At 47.0% G+C, this 20,280-nt stretch overlaps 1 protein-coding gene across 4 annotated transcripts in view; it reads right to left on the bottom strand.

Annotated features, from left to right (window-relative positions):
* The window catches only part of TOX2 (TOX high mobility group box family member 2), a 286,505-nt gene that overhangs the window by 129,722 nt on the left and 136,503 nt on the right, over positions 1 to 20,280 (bottom strand). The window contains exon 1 of one of the 4 annotated variants that reach the window (XM_039248524.1): positions 2,351 to 2,449. The exons of the other annotated variants lie outside the window; for them this stretch is intronic. Coding sequence (XP_039104455.1) covers positions 2,351 to 2,449 — 99 coding nt within the window. Of the gene's footprint in view, positions 1 to 2,350; positions 2,450 to 20,280 lie in introns of those variants that run through there. 4 annotated transcript variants of the gene reach the window in all.

Below are 20,280 nucleotides of genomic sequence, written 5' to 3'. Positions count from 1 at the left end.
GCCCACTTGGGATCTGCTACCAACAGGCATTTGACCCAACTTTAGCTGAGACAAGTGACTTCCCCTTGGAAGCACTGGTCTCACATCCAAGTGCAAGGTTAGACCTTTCTCTCACCTACCTTGGTGGCCCAGCTGCCACCCTCCTCTAACTGGACATACCCTCAGCTCTGGGCCAGGGGTCCTAGATCACAGACTTTAGAAACCAGAACCACCCAGGCTTTTCATTCCCTGAGCGGTTCCCTCCCTGACCGGGTTTCACACTGGGTCTTGGTGCCGAGTCAGAGCTTTGTAGAGTATCGGAATAAAGCAGGGGCCTCAACTGAGTGCGGAAAGGCCCCCCAAAGGCCCACATATGGGACCACCCCACTCTGGCGGGATTTACAGAAACACCACCCCAAAAAGGAGTACGCCGGGCTAACGGCCACCCACCCCTCCAGACTTTGAGGCACAAATCCCGGATCCCCATGCACACCCTGAAACCACAGACTGGAACCTTGCCAACTTAATATTTAAAAAAGTAACAAAGCCATGGGCAGAAGGCAGACCAACTGCCCCCTCATCCAGCCGTATTGTTCTCCCTCAAGACTCTCCTTGCTACTTGTAATTATTTTCCCCTCCATCTGACTGGAAATAGCCCAGAACCGGTCTTCTCTTAAGGACACCATCCCCCTCTTCGGCTTCTAACTTTGCCGGTCGCCGGACAAAAGATAATCACACCCACCCCCTGGGAGCCCACACTTCTCGCCCACCTCGTCCCCATGCCTCCCAGGCCCTGGTGGCCCAGGACCCCACTCCCCACCCCGGGGCGAACTGCGGAGGGCTTTGCGCTGCAGCCCTAGAAGCCGCTAGCCAGCGCCTGAGAACGCACCCGGCGAGGCCCAGCCCGCAGGCCCCGCGGTCCGCGCGGGGACGCCCCCTTTCAGCAGCACCCGCGCAGCAAGGGGCTGGGCTAGAAGCTCAGGGCGCATAGGGCGAGACCCCCGGAGGGCCACCCAGCCGACCACCCGACGCGCACTCACCACGCAGCGCCGCGGGGCTGGTGCGTCTGCGGCAGGGCCGCGGGGAGACCCACGCGCGCCGTTCAATCCGGGCTCCGAGTGACGAAAAGCCGCTCTGGGCTCCTACCGGCCCCGGACCGACGCGCCGACCGCCGGACGCACCGACCGTCCGGCCTGCTAACTAAGTTTGAAAGTTCCCTCCCCGGCCAGCGGGGAGACGCGCACGGCGCCGCGGCACCTCAGCGTCCCCGGCCGGCCTCGGCCTGGGGAGCGGGGGTCGGGGAGGCGGGCCCGCGAGCTTCCATCGGGAGGACGCGCCCGGACAGCAGAGCGGGGGTCCGCCGGGGGCAGGGGCGGCCCTCTCGGAAAAGGCCGGGGGTGGGGGCGGCTGTCCGTCACCGCAGCCCCAGCCTTGGGGGGTGGGGGCCGCTCACCGCCGTCCCCGGGAGGCGACAGGCCTCGATTGGCCACTGCCAACTCGGAATCCCAGGGCCCCGCCGGGCGAGTGACGGCCAATTAGTGAACGGCCAATTAGTGTGCCTGGGCGCGGGCAAGTTAAAGCCCCGACGCGCGAGTTGGGGACCGGGGTGAGGGCTGGGGCGGCGCGGAGGTCGAGTGTGACCGCGTGTCGTTGTGTGGCCGCCAGGCGGTTAGTGTCTCGGGTTCACCGTACATGGGTGGCTGTGCGTGACAGTGCGCGCCCGTGTGAGTCCTTGTGAGTGTGAGCGTGTGACTGTCGGAGCAACTTCTTTGTGTGCCTGTCCCCAGTTGTGACTGGGTGTGACAGGAGACTGGGGGCATGTAACGGAGTGAACGGCATCGTGCTGTGTGGATGGGTGACTTGCGTGTGTCGATGTGACAGTGTGCGTGGGCGAGTGACTGCATGTCATTGTGTATAAACGACTGTTCGAGTGACTTGTGTGGGACGGGAAGACAGTGTACAAGTAGGTGCATGGCTGCTTGTGTGTGTGACAGTGGGTCGCCGTGTGTCGGCCTGGGAAAGAGCGTGTGGCTGTCAGGGGGACGTGGGAGAGCGTGAGTGTCACTGTGTCATCGTGTGAGTGACTGTCGAGGTGACTTCTGCCTGTGAACGGAATAACTCGGGGCCGGAGTGTAACGGCGAAGGTATCGGTGTGAGCGGCATGTGCCCGTCGGCGCGGCGGCTGTGTGCGGGTCCCCTGCCCGTTGGCACCGCCGGCACCTTCCCCCGCGGGTCTCCGACAGCGCCCGGTCCCGGGCCGCCAGGTGCCTCCTGCCCCGCGCTCCAGCCCGGGACGCGCCGGCCGTGGCGCGGGGTCCGAAGGCGCGGGCAGGCCGCGCCCGCTCGGCGCCCACCCCCGGCCCCCGCCTACCTTGCCGCAGTGGTAATAGTCCAGGGGCGCCAGGCCGGCCGGCTCGGCCCCAGGCCGCGCGCCCACCGCGGGCGCCGAGGGGTACAGGCGGACGTCCATGGCGGGCGCGGCGGCGGCGGCGGCGGCTCCCGCGGGCAGTGCCTGGGCGGGCGGCGGGTGGGAGCCAGTGTGCGAGCGGGTGTGCGAGCGCGGGGGGCGGGCCGGGGGCGGGGCCCGGCGGAGCGCCCCGCCCCCGCCCCCGCCCCGCCCGCGCGCGCTATTGTTCCGGCCTCGGGCGCCGCGGAGGGCCGGGGGCCTGGGCCCAGGGGAGGGGGCCACTCCTTCGGGCCAGGCCGCCGCCGGGTTCCCCGCCCGGCCCTGCACCCCGGGGAGTCCGGGGGGCCCTGCGCGCCTGTCCAGACGGCCCTTTCCTGTCCCGCCTTCCGCCACCAAGGGTGAGGGGAGGGAGAAGCGCGGTTGACACCCCTCCCCAGAAGTGGGACACTGCCCACCCTCAATATTTAGCGCGTGGGGGCGGGGGAGGAAGGCGGTGACAGGTACACTTTCGAAGATGGGTGCTGCCTTGCCCAGGGGACCGTGGTCCAGCGCCTGCAACTGATCTTAGGATGCCCTCCCTCCTTGTCCCACTGATACTGAGAAGAGCTCTGGGAGTTGCTGCTGTTAAAGTCTCACTTTACCTATGAGGAAACTGAGGCAAGGGCGGTGACTTCAGTAATGGAGCTCCAAGTGTGTGGGCCCACTGCCCCCAGAGTATCCAGGTCTGAGACAACTGGGAGAAGGCAAAGGCAACTGTGACCCCTTTAATGATAGGGGGAGGGAGGGGCACAGAAATGGCCTAGAAACTGAAGTTCTGAAGAGGGGTCCAGAATCTACCCCTCCACCCCTACCTCAAGATCTCCTGGAGACAGAGGAGAACAGAAATGGGATGGTTCCCATGGCGGAGCAGAAAGGTGAGGGAAGCAGGCTTCTCTCCCACCGAATAAAGGCCCCCTAACTCTTCACATCACCGGCAGTTGGCCTGTTTGTAGCTCCTACCCTTCTCAACCAAGAATTGTCTACAGGAACAGTCTCTACTCCCTTACCCCTACTGGCTGCTGCACCACTGCCCTCTGGTTCCTGGCTCTGACACACTGGGATGCCTCGTTGGGAAGGGCCAGGAGGCAGGGTCACAATGATATTGTTGGCTGGCAGCTGGACATGTGATGCTATTTGGAGAAAAGCGAGTGAGCCTGTTGCCTGCTCAGGAGCCGGCTTAGAACCTAGCTCCCAACGGCTATTTGAGCTTTGTTGGTCTTTACCATGAGCTATGACTACTATTTGTCACCATAAAGATCCACGAATATTGGTGTGGGAAACAGGCTTTTGCTAAACGTCTGGAAACAACAGAGGGAAACTACTGCTCAGAAAGGAAAAAATTCCAAATAATTTTCAGCAGTCATTGTTTCTAGAAATGCACTGCCATATCTCATCAGAAGGAATTTCCCTTTGGCCCCTCTACTTTTTTTTTTTTTTTCCCATCTGGACATCCAACTGACCCAGCACTATTTATTGAAAAGATCACCTTTCCTCCCAATTCTCTGCCATGTTAACTTTGTTGTAAGTCAAGTTGTCCGTATGTGTGCATGGATTGTTTCTGAATTCTCGAGTCTGTTCCATTAGCCTATTTTTCTCTTCTTGTGCCATTATCACACTGTCTGAATTAGTGTAGCTTTGTAATAAGTGCCCCACAGAATAAGTCTATACACTTATCTTCAGGACTGCCTTGGCTATCCTTGACATTTGCACTTCCACGGACATTTAAATATCAGCTGGTCTGTTTACACAAACACACAATCCTGCTGGGATTTTGATTGCTATGTTGCTATCACATTGAGTCTTTAGATCAACTTGAAAATTGACATTTTCAGTATTAAGTCTTGCTATCCATAAACATGGTATGTCCCTTCATTTGTTTAGGTTTTTTTTAAAGTTCCCTCAGTAATGTTTTGTAGTTTTTTTTTTTGTAGTTTTCTATGCAGAGATCTTGCACATCTTTTATTAGATTTAGTTCTGTGTATTTTATACTTTTGATGCTATTATAAATGGTTTCTTTATATGGCTTTTTATTTTTCTGTTTGTTGCAAGTACAGTGTGGCAATTTTAAGACAAGTCAACAAATTCCCTCACTCTTCCCATGGAATGGGGTCTAATAACTTTCCGGTATAAAAAGGAGGCATTTAGTGGATGTTTTTTAACATACAGAATATGGCAGAAATGACGCATGGCTTCTAAGTCTAGGTTCTGAAGGTTGATACAACTTGTGCCTGGCTCCCTCTCTTGGGATATTTGTTTTTGGAATCCTAAGCCACTTTGCAAGAAGGCCTAGGCTGTTGTGCTTTAAAGAAGTCTGAAGTAACTCACACAGAGTATCCATATGCAGCTACCCTGAGACTAAAAAAGAGATTAAGATGACTCTCCAGTCTCCAGCTGGATCATCCCCCTACTGTTACAATTCCATCCACTGTTTGGCTACAACCATATGAAAAACCCTGGACCATCCAGCTGAGCCCTTCCCAAATTCAAATTGTACAGAAACCATTAGAAATTATTACTTGGCAGTATAGATCTGGAACATATATAGATTTTTGTACACTACACTTGTATTTAGCAACATTGCCAAATTCACTTATGCTAACAATTTATCTATAGATTCTGTGGCTTTTTAAAAAATATACCACATCTATTTCATTTGTAAAGATAAGAGTTCTTTCCTTTTCAATCCCTATACATTTTATTTCTTTTTCTTGCCTTGTTGCACTGGCTAGTATTACCAGTACAATGTTGGAAAGAAGTAATAAGAACAGGCATTCCTGATCTCAGAAGGAAAGCAATTAATATTTCACAATTAATTATAATGCTTGCTATTATCTTATGTTTGTTCAATTTCATTATGTTGTTTTGCTGTTTTTTGTAGATACCTCTGCTGTGGGGTGGGGAGGTCAATCTTCACAGCAATCCTTGGGTCAGCAAATAAGACTACTGTTGCCATTTTGCAGATGATAAGAATAAGGTCCAGGTAGGAATGCTCAATATCACAGTCTTAATAACAGGACTAATTAGTACTTAAATCTAGAAATCTCACCTGGAGCACTTCCTGATGCTCATATTTCCACAGGCCTGGTCTCACTAACTCTAACCAGAGCTATAGAACTACATCCATGAAAGTATGGAGGACATGTGCAATGAATCAGCTACAGACAGCCATTTGGCTTCTCTAAGGGTCTACCAGCAGTGACACCACCAACACAGTCAGTCACCTTTGCCCTCTCCCTTCCCTAAGGCGAGGGCCAGCACCAAGGAGGTCTCCAGGAAGGCCAGCAGGGAGCCCAGCAAGGAAGCCATGCAGACCCAAAGCTTGGACTTTCCCTTTCATGTTGGCAGTTGATCAGATATGAAGTTGATGACTCAGTTCCACCAAAGAAATAGCCAGCCTCATTTGTTGTCCTCAGGATGGGAGTGGGGCTTGAGCCTTCCTCTCTTCCTTTTGCATACAGAATCTGAGAGAGGGGGGTCTCAGGTCTTAGCCAGTGACCAGCTGGCTCAAGACAGCTTGGTCATGCCCTGCCTGCAGCAAGCCAGTTGAGGACCCAGAATATCTGCTTGTACATCTTCCTGTTCTCAGCTTCTAGTATCATAAATAGCTGAGATATCAGAATATAGATATGTCTTAATATGTTTTATTATCTAGATATAGCGAGGCAAACAGATCAGGAGATGATTGCCATTGAAAAGACAGTTTGTTACAGCTCCCAAGAGAATGGGCATGCCATGCCATGGAGCTGGGGCGGAGCATGTGCACTGTCCAGGAGGCAGAGGGAGAGGGGAGAGGTGTGGACAGAAGCGTTTACTGTCTGGAAAAGAACTTCCGTGGAAAAGAACAGGGGAGGCAGGCCAAGCAGATTTAGGACTGGCTAATTCGAATAATTTCAGTGGGTTCTCAGCCTAGGGACTATCCCTCGTGTTTGATTCCTGGCCCTGGCTGATGAGGGCAAGTAGATGGTCAGTGGCATGGAGTGTGAGAGCTCAGTAAAGGAGGTAGCTGCTGGTATGGGCTCTGGATTGGTTGGTGTATATTTGAAAAACACAGGCACAGCAGAGCTGTTTACTATCTCTAGGAATTGGCTTATCCTAGAAGGGGCAGTCTGTCCAGGGTCTGCAAGACCCTAGATGTCAGAGCATCAAATACAGAAAAGACCTGTTTAACACAAGGCACATCCACTTATCCATGGGATCCCAGACAGAAACGAGTCCTACTCCAACCATGACCCCTTTACCTGAGGAATGTTTTGCCTTTAAATCAAAACAGCCAACACTTTAGAAACAACTATGGCAGAGAAGCTACATATCCAACTGTGGGAGTCCTTAGGTCTCATCATTAATATTCCATCTCATTCTTCTTACAGGCATTTGTAGAATTATACTTCCCCTCCTCTTGAACTTAGATATGATAGTATGACTCACATTAGCCAAGGGAACATAAGTGGAAATGTTATTTGTCACTTCTGGGCTTTAAAGATCTGGGTATAATTGATCCTATTCTCTTTTCTGTCCACCTTGAAAACCCTAACAAATTCCAACTCTGCCTTTAAGACCCAATTCAAGTAACACCTCTTTAGTGAAGACTTGGCTCCAAGACTCCAACTCAGTGTTTCAATTTGCTGCCCCAATAACTGTCTGCACACAGAACACTTTCACCAAACCAGAATAATGTATTTGCTTCATGAGATCTTCAGGGCAGGAACAAGGGCTCACTCATCTTGGTGCCTCCAGTGATTAGCATGAGAGCTAAGACAGCATGGATGCTTCATGCCCTCCTCTAGGGAAGACAGGGCTTTGAACAACCTTCCTATCTACACACACACACACACACACACACACACACACACACACACGCTCAGGAAGAAGTTAGCTTCCAAATTGTTTAGATTCCAGGACACATTTGCCAGTGAGAGGGGGTCAAAATTTAGAAGCCCAGCTATAGCTGCTCCTTTGTCTCTGCATTCCTAGTAGCCAGTAAGATCGGACTTACTGGTGAAGATGTGGTGAGATGTGTTAAGCTGGATTGGGGCGTGGAAGATGGAGGACCCCAGGGAAAGGCTCACCTCTCTGAGTTTAGCAGATCCTGACACAAGGATCCTAGTGCAAGTAGTTGATAGGAGAGTGATCCCAGGACACACAGGCAGGGGAGTGGGGAAGTGACAGGAGAAAAGGAAGACAGTCAATCAATGGTAAATGACCACTGTGGAAAATTAACTCCACTGCAGAATTCTGGAATACAATGTGGAACACGTGCCCAGAGTTACCCCACTTAAAGGGTAAGGAGTTGGGTTCTTTACCCACCAACTCCTAAAACTTTTGGTTGAAGGCTTTTCCCAGAAGACATTAATTCCCAGGCAGTTCAGCCTGGCAGGCAGAATGGGGCTCTGGCCACCAGAGAAAGCCATTAGACCAAGAGAGGCAGGTACCAGCAGTCAACAGCTGGGGCGTCATGTGCTGGAGTGGTAAGGTTTGTGGGGATGCAGATGGAGCACTGGAAATGTCTGCCACGGCACTCGGAGCCATGCAGTCGCAGAGAAGAACTCCAGTTCCCTCAGGCATGCTCACTCCATGTGTGTACATCTCCTTTAGGAACCTGGTTGAGGTGGGTGACTACCATCTGGGGCAATAGCCAAGCATTCCTAGGGCCATGGCCATTGTATCCCAGCATTCCAGCCTATCCATTATCTCTGACAAGCAGCCAACGTGGCTCAAAGCTTCCACCCCAGATGTCTGCTGGACCAAAGAGCAGACGGACCAATGTCCACATGGCAGAGGCTTTGGCACAAGATGATTCACTCAGGCCCCTACACAGAAAAAAAGCATGAGATGCCAAAGGCCTGAATTCAAGTCCTGAGTTCTTTTCAGCTCCCTGTTTGATCTTAGCCAAGTTGCTACACCTCTCTGAGTCTCAGTTTCCATTTCCACAAAATGGGGTAGTAATGCTCACTCCATGGGTTTGTTGTAAGAAGCAATGATGAAATAGCAAAGCGCTTTAAACCTCTGGAGCACTATTAACTTGTGAGTCATTAAATGATGTTTTCCTAGTCAAGGATTCTGAAGTCCCCACCCTTGAATTCCTCTCCATCTTTCCAGAAAGGCAATGCCCAGGTCCATCTGGGAGACTCCACATTCCTTGGAGTTTCCCAGGGAGAGGTAGTGAGGGCTGGATGGAAGGAGTGTGAGGGTGGAGGGTGCATGGGAAGTTTATGGAGCACCTGCTGAAAACTGGCACCTGAGCTTTTGGGGACACTCACACCAGACTTCAATGTGGATGTTATTTTCAAAGCATTTTCTACAAATGAGGAAACTGAGGCTTAGAGAGAAGGCCCAGAGGCTCCATCATATGGCCAGAGCCAAGACTTTTCTTTTCTTTTGCATGTTAACATTATGCGTGCAACATAGTAATTCCACAAGTTTACACATTATGCTGTGCTCACCACAAGTACAACTACCATTTGTCTTAATATATCCCGGTTGTAATAGCCAGGACTTTTTGCAGCTAGGGTTCATAGTTGAAATCCATGCTCCTTCTACAACACACTATACTTGCATTTAAATTACATGGTGCATATTGTCTTATAACACAAGGAGCTTCTAATGGGTGAGTTATCTGGAACACACTCCCTGAAAACTCTCAAGGTCTTACCTTTGTCTGCCATGTGCACACCTGTGTATTGTGCTGGTTACATAAGGAGAGAAATCAAACAAAAACGTCAAATGTGACTGAGCCCCATTGAAAAACTAAAAGAAAAATCACCATGTGCAGCTATCTGGAGGGAAATAAAAAGAAGCATGCCTAACAGCTAAGAACTACTGAGTGCTGGACCTCTGCCAGACATGTGCTAAGTACTGGGCATTTTTTACCTCTAGTCATCTTGATATAAACCCCATGAGGTAGGTACTACTATTATCCCTGTTTTACAAATAAGGAAAATTTGGCAGAGAGAGGCCAAGTAACTTACATATAGTTAGTACATATATGATGTAGCCAGGATTGGCTCAAAGCCCACACTCCTGACCACTGGACCTCGCTACACCTCTGATCTTACATACAAATTTTAGCTTAAGTGAAAAAGAAAACCCTGTTCCATGTTTTTATTGGAATTACATTTAATTAATAAACTGAGGACTACTGAAATTTTTTAATAAAGACTTCAATCTATTGAGGTTACATATATATTTATAAATTCTATTTTAATATATTTAATATAATGTATATTTAATTTATGTAATATAAATTTAATGTAACATATTTAATATATTCAGTAGTCAAATAACATATATTTGACAATATATGTTGACCATAGTCAATATAATATATATACAATTATATAGACTTATATAGATTTATGTGCACATGTACAGATGTGTATGAGTGTGTTTATATATATACGTGTATATCAATGCATAGAGATACTAGGAAAACTTTGAATGCTTCTCTTGTGCCCAAGAAACTTACCAAATTCTCTTACTTGTGCCAATAGTTTTGTTTTTTCTGTAGATTTGCTTGGATTTTCTGTGTAAAGGATCATATGATCAGCAAAGAGAGAGATTCTGTTCTTCCTTTACAATCATGTTACACTTGTTTTTCCTTACTGCATTGACCATCCCCTCTAGAATCAATGTTAAGTAGAAGTGTTGCTATCAGGCATTTCTGTCTTATTATTTACTTCAGTAAACACACTGCTTACATTTACCATTAAGCCATTAAAGTAAGATATTTACTGTAAACTTCTGGTAATACTTCTTATCAATTAATAGTTTCTTTTTATGTTTAGTCTGCTAGGAAACTTTTCTCTGGCATTAGTTAGGGTGTACAATGCTTTTTGAGCATCTATTGAAATAGTCATCTGGATTTTATCTTCTAAGCTATTATTGAACCATCCTTGAATTCCTGGTAAAAACTACTGCAACTTGTATTTGGTGGTAATTTGTTTTTTAATCCTGCTAAATTCCATTCGATATTATTTCATTTAGAATTTTCATTCAGAAAATCATTTCATTTTATAACTATGTTAATAATCAAAATTGGTCATACTGTCTTTATATGCTTGTTGCCAAATTTTGTGTGTCAAGGTTATAACTATTTTTGCCTAGTGACGTGGGGAAAAAGAATTTTAATAACTGGTTCAACTTCTTAAATTATAATTGGATCATTATGTCTTATATTTTTCTCCAGTAAATTTTGGTAACTATACTTTTTTAGAAAGTTGTTATTTCCTCTAACTGTTCAAATGTATTGGTGTCAAGGTGTTTCAGTATTATTTTACAGTTTAAAAAATTTTTTAATGTTTTATTTATTTCTGAGAGAGAGAGCAGGGGAAGGTCAGAGAGAGGGAGATACAGAATCTGAAGCAAGCTCCAGACTCTGAGCTAGCTGTCAGCACAGAGCTCGACATGGGGTTCGAACCCACAAACCATGAGATCATGACCTGAGCCACAGTCGGACACTTAACCAACTGAGCCACCCAGGTGCCCCTACAGTTTTAAAAATTATCTATATCACTTCCAGTTATGGAACAAATTATGAAAGGCACAGCATAGGGAATATAGTCAATGGTAATTGTAACAGTGTTGTATGTTGACAGGTGGTGGCTACATTTGTGGTGAGTACAACCTATAGAGACTCGTCAAATCACTATGTTGTACACCTGAAACTAATGTAACATTGTGTGTCAACTATAATTCAATAAAAAAAGTCACTCTATTATCAATGCTTTTTTCCTCCTTTTTTTCTTAATCAATCATACTCAAGGTTTGTCTATGTCACTTGACTATAGTTTTTCTATATTCTATATTTTCTATATTCTCCTCTACTCTCCAAATTTTCTAAAGTTACTGGAGTCCTTTAATATTAACATTAAAATTTTTTTTAACATTTATTTATTTTGGAGAGAGAGAGTGTGTGAGCATGGGACAGGCAGAGAGAGAAGGAGACACAGAATCTGAAGCAGGCTCCAGGCTCTGAACTGTCAGCACAGAGCCCAATGCGGGGCTCAAACTCATGAACCGTGAGATCATGACCTGAGCCGAAGTCGGATGCTTAACCGACTGAGCCACTCAGCTGCCCCTAATATTAACATTTTTTAAAACAAAGCAAATAGTTGTAAAGTACCTGGAATTTAGCATTTGGCAAATACTCATAAAGTTAATATAAGAAAAATCTTTTTAAGCACATGCTAGAGACTATTCAATTATAATTGAGACATAATTTGTCCTCTCAAGGAGCTTACAGCTGAACTGGGGAGACAGACAAGCAAATAGTCACTTAAATGCAATGTGATCAACATAAGAGAGGTGAGTACAGAGTGGAATGGGACTTCCTGAAGGACATGCCTTTGAGCGGGGCACTGCAGGATGTGAGGAGTTAGGCAGATGAAAAAGATGGGTGTCTCTTAGTTCTACCCTCGGCCCATCTTCAGTTGACCCATCTGATATTTTCTATCACCTACTGTGGCCTCAGTCATGTACTGCCCTTGACAAAGGAGAATAAAGATAGAGACAGTTGCTACTTCTCACCTTGAGGAAGATATTTACAAAATTCCTTACAGTGACAGTTACTCCCCCAATTGCTGGTAGCTTTGTAAACAGGCTCAGCCTTATGGGAAACATCAGAACAAGCACATTAAAATAAAAGATGTACAACTTTCTGGTTAGTCCCTTCCAAGTCTCCTTCCAGAGGCCTCAGGAAATCACCCTGCACAAGCCCTAATCTCCTAGTTCAGGGGAGAGAGACTTATAATGTCTTAAAAAGGACAGAGACAGCAGTTTGGTTAATGGCCATGAAAAAGAAGAAGGGTTTCAGACTGCAGTGCTGACAGCAACCACTTAGCTGTGGACTCTCTCAAGGAAACTGTTTACTGAGCACTTACTACATACTAAGTGTTTGACATGTATTACTCCCCTAATCCTCCCAACCACCTGTGGGAAGTTGCTCTCCCCATCCCTAGGTGAGGTCAGGAAAGTGAAGCTTGAGGTTAGGTGAGGTTAGCCCCAGACAACTGGCCCTGAGACTCAACCCAGACAACCTAGCTCCGGAACTCTGATATACCAGCTCTATGAGCTCATGTCCCCAGCACACGGGAGGAGAGTAGACCCTGGGTGACTAAAGGGTGAAGTGAGTTCTAGAAGAATGAATTACTATGAAGACTAGAAAGCAACATGGAAAGTAATTATATTGTAATAGTAAGTGAAAAGCAAATGACAAAATGGTGGGTGTGTGAGACACAGCTTGTGTGTGGCAGGGGTTGACTGGGGAGCAGCACTGGGGAACTTTCTGGAGTGATCACAGTGTTCTATAGCTTCATAAAGGTTTGGATTACATAGGCAGATGCAATTGTCAAATCTCAGTTAATAGACATTTAAGATTTGTCCAATTCATTGCATGTAAATTGCAAATCAAAAGGAAAAATTTAAACAAATTTTGGACTCTTAATTAATGATTTCATACTGATCTGTTTTAGGGTCAAAGGATGTGCTTGAATTGCGTCCAGGAAAAAAAAGTAAGACGGATTGATGGATGGATAGAGAAATGGCCAAATGGATAAATGGATGATAAAGCCAGGAGAGTGAAATGCTAATGGCAATGGCTGAACCTAAGCAGTGCATATACAGGTGTTCGCTTATAACATTCTTTCAGCAGTGTTTGTTAAAGTGTCCAAAATAAAATGTTGTGGGGGGGATGTCTTGTGTGTTGCAGCAGCTACTGTGAGAAGGCATTTGCACTTGACACTTTCACCTGTGAGCTGCTGTTTAGTATGCTTTCTTCTTTAAAATAACACAGAGATAGCCCTTTCTCCCTCATTTCATCCAGCAAATAGCAACAAAGTGCCAACAAAGTGCCCAGTTGGCAGCAAATCACTTCTTGGACTCGTCCTCCTCCGTCAAGCTCTGCTCAACCCCTTTCACCATACAGCATCAGTTACCGTCTCTGAAGGGGACCTTCTAGACCCCAAAGAAAGGCTGAGTAGAGTTGCATGGAGATCACATGCACATGGGAACCCCACTATACCATCAACCTTGCAGACAAGAACCTCATTTATCTTAGCCTCCCCCGCCCCAGCTCATGGAGTGGCATGAAGTGGATCTTCTACCATTGCTGAAGGAATGCAGAGACACAGACAAGGAAAAAGTGTCCTGCGTCCGGCAAGGTGGAATTCCAGATGATTTTTGTTTTCAAACTTTCTGTAATGGTGTCCAATTGCCTTTTGGATAAGAACCCACAGCTTACTCAGGGGCCCCAACGATGGCTTTTTAGCCACTGAGGGAGGAAGAGCCAGCATGCTGACAGGCAGTGATGTTTGTTTGCTCGGTAATGTATTTATTGCTGGCTTATTTTTTTTCATTTGCCACATGGTTTCTTTAAAACATCCAGAGAGGGAAATCACTATACACAAAGAAATTTGAATTTTTGATACCCGCTTCCCATCTGAAATGTCACTTGCACGCTAAGTCTGTGTCCCTGAGTTGCTGTGGCAACCTCAGCAGCACTCTTTGCCCAGGGTGACAAAGGGGCCCTTTGTCAGCCGGGAGGCCAGGTCTGGGTGCAGGGACATCCTATTCAGCCCATCATGACAAAGGCGCACACGTCCCCCTCTCCGAGCAGGCCAGCCGCCGGCCTGATTATGCCTGCACTGTTGACAACCTTCCATGGGGAGGCCGAGAAAAGAAATCCCCCATTATTGGCATCTTTGAACCAAAGTTGTTTTTCTCTTTTCTCTCTCTGTGCCGCTTGCTGTACAAAAAACCCCTGCAAAGGGCCCCACTCATGCTCTTGAAAAGAAAAACACCAATTGTAAGGCCTCCCTGGAAGAGGGATGAGGCTCCCAATCTTAATTGAATCTCCTAAACTTGGTTATTAAAATGGCAACTCTAGCAACAGTGGGTGAGCAGATGGGCTCTTCAAATTTTAGCAAGCCTGGCCCCAGCCCAGAAAGGGATCCTCATTGCCCTTGGCTCTGGTGTAGTCTCTGCACTTGAGAGCAAGGGGCTTGCCTTAAGGGCAGCACCCCCTCTCCCCCCACCAGACCATGTACTCCATCCGATCAGACCTGGGGCTCAAGTGTCAGTCAGCCTTGGACGCTCCTCCCTCTTCAAAGGTGAAGCAGGAATTGAGGGGTGGACGGTGGTATGCAGCGCGTGACCTAAGCTGGCTGAGCTGGTCACCGGAGAGGAAGGCCTAGCTCTTAAAGGTCACGGAAGGGTAGGGAACAGCATCTGGCCCAGGCTGCTCCCAAAGCCATGGGCTCCACACCCTGTACCTGCCAGGTTAGACCTATTTGAGGCTCCGGTGGCCCTTTTCCTTCCCTCTGTCACTGCTCCAAGCAGAATCACCACATCACACTTCTCTTTCTGTTCCAGGGATACGTGTGTGGAAGCTGAGACTCCAGCGGAGCCAGAAACAATATCTTGTTCGTTATTCACTGGGCACCAGAGGCCAGCACCGGGCCTGGCACTCAGTCTGTACTCAGTAATTGTTGAGCCAATAAAGCTTGACTGAATTAATCTATCAGTGTGGACTCATTCCATCCTATCAATCACTTTTTCAGGCTGAAGCCACTTCCTCGTCTGACTCCACTTCCTGCTCTCCTCTGCGGCCAGGCCCAGGGCTGAGGCCAGCTACCTCCACGCCACAGGTGGTCCTTGCTCTAGAGCAACTGCGTTTAGACAGATGTGTGGGCAGACACAGTAGTGGAAAGCAGTGAGTGCCAAAGGGGTGGAACGGGGGTAGGGGGCTGCAGGCACTGGGGGTGCAGGCTGCAAGAGGTAAGAAGGGAGGATGGAAGGAATACGGATGGACATTGAGCTATCAGACCTTCCCAAACAAAGTCTTAGGAATGACCAGGGGTTGGCTGGGCTTCAGTCAGAAGAAACGGTAAAAACAAGGGCAGAGTGGTATGAAGTAACTTGTTACATGCAGAGTACCCCCATGAAGCCAGTTATTGGTAGAGAATATAGAACCTGGAAGAGAACATCTGGATATAGCTGGAGAGGCAAAACCAGAGGGAGAACCCTACAACCCAGGCTTAGGCGCTCAAAGCCAAGGCAACCATGCACAGTTGTATAGGTTGTGTACTGTGTAAAGGAGGTGAGCGGAGTTGAAAACCAGCCTGCATTCCACTGGGGAATAAACGCCCCTCCTCCCAGCTGTCAGTGGGCATGGTTTAGCCAGGCTCACCCTGCTGTGTCAGGAATTCTTCCATTATTGCTCAGCAACTCAGTTACAAAGTATAAGATCTTTGAACATGTTTTTAAACACTATCAACTCTGCCCCGCCCCCTCCGTGTTCATTACATTTCCCTTTGTGCTGAAGTTGGACCCACACAAAAACATCTCCATTAAAAATTCAATGGGATCCTTACAAACTGACAGTGGATGAAATAGCTGCATTTATGGTAAAAGTCTTCCTGTCCCCCTCCCACCTTTTTTTGGCTCCGTACCAAAAATCAAATGCCAAAAATGTAACTGATCTCAACTGCTTTGAAACAGACTGTGTCACAAAAGCTGTTTCACTTTGGATACTCTGTGACCCTGTTTTGGGACCTCATATTAAATTAAATAAACCAGAATCAAAGGTCATCAGCCCTATACTCCCAGTGCCTCACCCAGTGCCTGGCACACACCAGGTTTAATAAACTTAAGACAGAAAACCACACCCTGTGTTTCTCTGACCCCCGTGAAAGGCAGCAAATTAGAGCCTGGCAGTTGATTATTCGCAGTATCCCATTTTAATCCAAACATTTTCACATTGCCTCAAAATTTATAAACATACAGGAAAGGAGACTATCTCTGAGCCTAGCTCACTGTGGCTCAGAGTAAATAATCAATAAACCATGTATTGAATGAATGAATCAAAGAAATAATGTCTCAAAATGGGTTTTCACACATTACATTATTTCCTAAGAACAGGACATGAAGATAACTTTCCCATAGCAAAGGGAACTCATTGCAAATCAGAGCCTATGACACCCACCCCCACATCTGCTCTCCTCCCAAATCTTCTACCTACCTAGGGCCCCTACTCCCAAATCTTCCTCTCCTCAACTCTCCTCCCAGATGCTGCTCATGACCTCCAGATATCCTCCCCACACCTGTAACCTTAACCCTGGGACTCTGCACCCTACCTTTTCCCCAACCCGGCAGCCCTAGGCACACCCTCTCTCGCTCCAATATCCAGCAGGGCCTCAAGTCTCCTAGGTTCACTCTCTGGGGGGAAGAGGACTCACAGGACTCCTCCTCGTCCCCATGATCACCACGTGAGAAAGGGGGAGGAGCTGTAGGGTCCAGGGTGGGCCCCCGAGATGGAAGATTGGTTTGGGGACAGGAGGGTTCAGCTCCTGGTATTTAGAAACATCCCGATGGCCCGGCCTGCCCACCTGCAAGCTACTGCCTAGTAGGGGTTCAAAGAGGCGAACACCTGCAAAAAGTGGGGGTGGACAGAGCCTAAGTCTCTTTCTCCCCCACCTGGGCATTTATTTGTCCCCCAACTTTATCCCTACTCCAAATTAATATTAATGATATTAACCCTTTCCCTCATACATATTTTAAAAGTTTTTCTTCCATATTGGTATTTATCTTGTAACTTTGTAACTTCTTTTGCTTTGTAGAAATCTACCTTCAGGTAATTAAATCATACATCTATTCCTTTAGTTTTTCTAAAGTTTTCTAAAATAGTCTCTCTCTTTTTTGTTTAATACTGCATGGATTTACAGATCCATTCTTTTTTCTCTTTTCATCTTTGATCTAGCTCTGAAGTTTACTTTCGGAGTAAATAACTAAGAATAGTTTCTAGCTTAATTTTATATTCCAAATGACTAGCCAATTAGATACAAACTACTGAATAATTCATCATTTCCTTCCCAAAGGTGAGACACCAACTTCGTTCTGTGCCCAACAGCCATGGTTCCTCGGGTCTACACCTATGCTCCAAGCCCCGTTCTCAGCATCCATGTCTCTCTTGTGTGGTTTTCATTACTTTACAACATGGCTTGGGAAAAGGGTAAGGAAAGTTCCACGGATGATGCTTCCATTTCAGAAAATTTCATTCTATTTCTTTATACCTATGGTTCCAGATTTATAATAATCTCATTAAATGCCATCAATTTGAGGGTATGTGTAGGTGTGTTTATTAGGATTACATTGAATTAAAGGTTAATCTAAGATGAACATCCTTATAATACTGAATCTTCTTATCCAGGATAGGAAGTCCTATTGTTTATTTATTACTATATTTATTGAGGTCCTATTTTATATCCTTCAGTGCAAATTCATTATTTTCTCTGTACAAGACCATTTCCTGATCTTATTTCTAAGACTCCTCCTTGATGCACTTTTTACTTGACTTTCAGGACACCATACTTCTCTGCTCTGCCTTCTCTCTCCCAGGTCACTCTTTTTTGGTATCTTTTCTGGTTCCTTCTCTGCTCCCAGAACCTCTTAACATTGGACTCCGGCGCTCAGACTTGAAACTCTCAAGGATTCTACTGAGTGAGTAATTCTGTGGTAAATATTCTTGTGTAAGTGGGTCTTCCTATCGTTTGTGTATTTTCCTCCTTATGATTCCTCACCAGAGGGAACAGTGGATGTAAGAGCCATGGAGGGTACAACTCCTTATCATGTCAGTACAGACAACAGCTGGGTAGTTTCCTCCAGGGTTAGCTTGGTCCAGCGCACAGAGCTTTGGCAGACTGGGGTAAGAAAGCCCCTTTGTCTTCAAGTTAAGCTTTCATGTTGATCTATGAGGACAGCAATCTTGATTTGAAATGCAAACGCAGGAGCGACATTTAGAAGGAAATTGTGGTAGAGGGCAAAAATGGCCCCTCCTCCATGTGTGGAAAAATGATCTTTGGAGTATGTCAGTCCTAATTTCAAAACTCAGCTTTTCTCTCAACTCATGGTGTGGCTTCGGAAAATATAACTCATCTTCTGAACCTCCATTTCCTGATCGATAAAATGAAGATAATGCCTAGATGTTGCAAGCAATTCATTTATTCATTCATTCAACAAAATATATAGAGTGTCTATCGCTTGGCACAGTTTTAAATACTGGGGACCCAGTACTGATAAACAGACAAAATAGTCTATGCCGTGGAACTTATATTATCAGAGTTCAGATAATCACAAAATAAAGAAAATAATAAGCGCTAGTAGTAAGTGCAAGAAAGGAAAATAAAGCAGGAAAATGGAATGGAGGAAGGGGGTTGCACCTGGGTGGGGGCGGGGGGTTATTTGTGGAAGGGCTCCAGTTAAGGTGACATCAAACAGGGAGATTGTTCAGATGTTGCAGCACTTACTCAGGAGCGAGGTGACAGTGGCTCACGATGCAGTGGGAGCCTGAGGGTGGTAAAGCTAGTTCATCATGAGTGTGCAGAGGACTGAAGTGTTCAGCCTGAGAGACTGCAAGAACTGCCATGAAGTGAGTTGCCACTGAGACTGCGGGTGGATGGAGCGGGTTTGGGGGAGATCAGGAAGTTTTCTGGGACAGATCCTGCCAGAGAGGAGTGTCTGCTTCCAAGAGGAGAGAGCTGGCAGGTAGCTGGATACATGGGTCTGGAGCTCAGGATAGCGGTCTCGACAAGCAATAGAAAGTTAGGGTTAAAAAAGGGAGTCAAGTAAAGTGCTGAAACCACTGTGAGTCTCAGAGAGACAGGCAAGTGGGTGCTGGGCACGTGGCTCGGCCTGCTCCCCACTAGCTTGGTCCAACGGAGCAGTGTGCACACTTTAACCTGAGCCTCTGCAAACTCCCCCCATTTCTACATGTCACAGTCCTTGCAAGCCTCTCTAAGATGAGTTTCAACAAACGGTGTCCCTTCTCCGAGTACCCATTCTCCAAGTAGTTGTGCCCTCACGGATTTTCACTCAATGGATCTAGGTCTTTGTTTTGTAAAAGCTCCCCAGACACCTCAAGTACCACCCAGTGGCTAGAACCTTGAATGCTGAACTGCTAATGCCAAGAAAAAAAGAAGAAAACAACAGGAAACAATCTAAATATGCAAATAAGAGAGGTGAGTGTCCTTAGCCTCATTTTACTGACTAGGAATCTAAAGCTCAGAGATTAAACAACTTAACTGAAATCGCATAGCTGGTGACTGGCAGCCAGGAATTGACACAGGCTTTAGGGTCAAATGTGCGTTCTTGTCACCACACCACTCCGCTGCTAGTCCCTCGTAATCCCGCTGAGACGGAGAGAGGCTGTTCTTACCCTGTGAGTGACAGGTACGTGTCTGTCCTCTTAGCCAACTCTTCAGCATGGAAGAGGTAGGGAATTGGTCAGTGTGTCTCAAATGCTGGTACAGCATTTCTCTGCCTCAGTCCCAAAAGATAACGTGTTGGGTCTGAAAAACACAGAGTTCGATGCAAAGTGCTAGCTGACCCAAATAGTCATTCTGTGAAGTCTTTCTCCCACCTCCCTGGATGCCCAGTGCCAGATCATAAACCTCCCCCACCTCAGTGGGGGGGGGTCCTGGCAGGAGAGGGTTAAAGTCCGAGAACCCAGGGGCTCTTCTCTCAGGAGAATGGAATGTGGAGGGGAGTGAGCTGAGCTGCAGGCTGTCCAGTGCTGAGCATGGCCATTGTTGCAGAACAATTGACCCCCAAGAACAGAACAGCAGACACTAATTACAGGACACTTGTGTTGTCCTGTCATTATGAGGCCTCCAGGACCATTAACACAAGGAGCTAAGCTCACTGGCTTGCTTTGGTCATAACTTTCCCCAAACTGCTCTGCTCAGGGGTCTGAAGAAGCTAAACTATTAACTCAAAGCATCGGGAAAAAAAAAAACAACAACCAGCTCAGAGATTCTCTAGTTCTGGTGATGTTAAAATGTCCCAGATGCTTTTTTTTTTTTTTTTTT

Source organism: Hyaena hyaena, unplaced genomic scaffold (assembly GCF_003009895.1).
Source record: "Hyaena hyaena isolate Hyena2069 unplaced genomic scaffold, ASM300989v1 scaffold_312, whole genome shotgun sequence".
Lineage (NCBI taxonomy): Eukaryota > Metazoa > Chordata > Mammalia > Carnivora > Hyaenidae > Hyaena > Hyaena hyaena.
The sequence above is the reverse complement of the archived record's forward strand: the minus strand, read 5'-3'. Positions and strand labels throughout refer to the sequence as shown.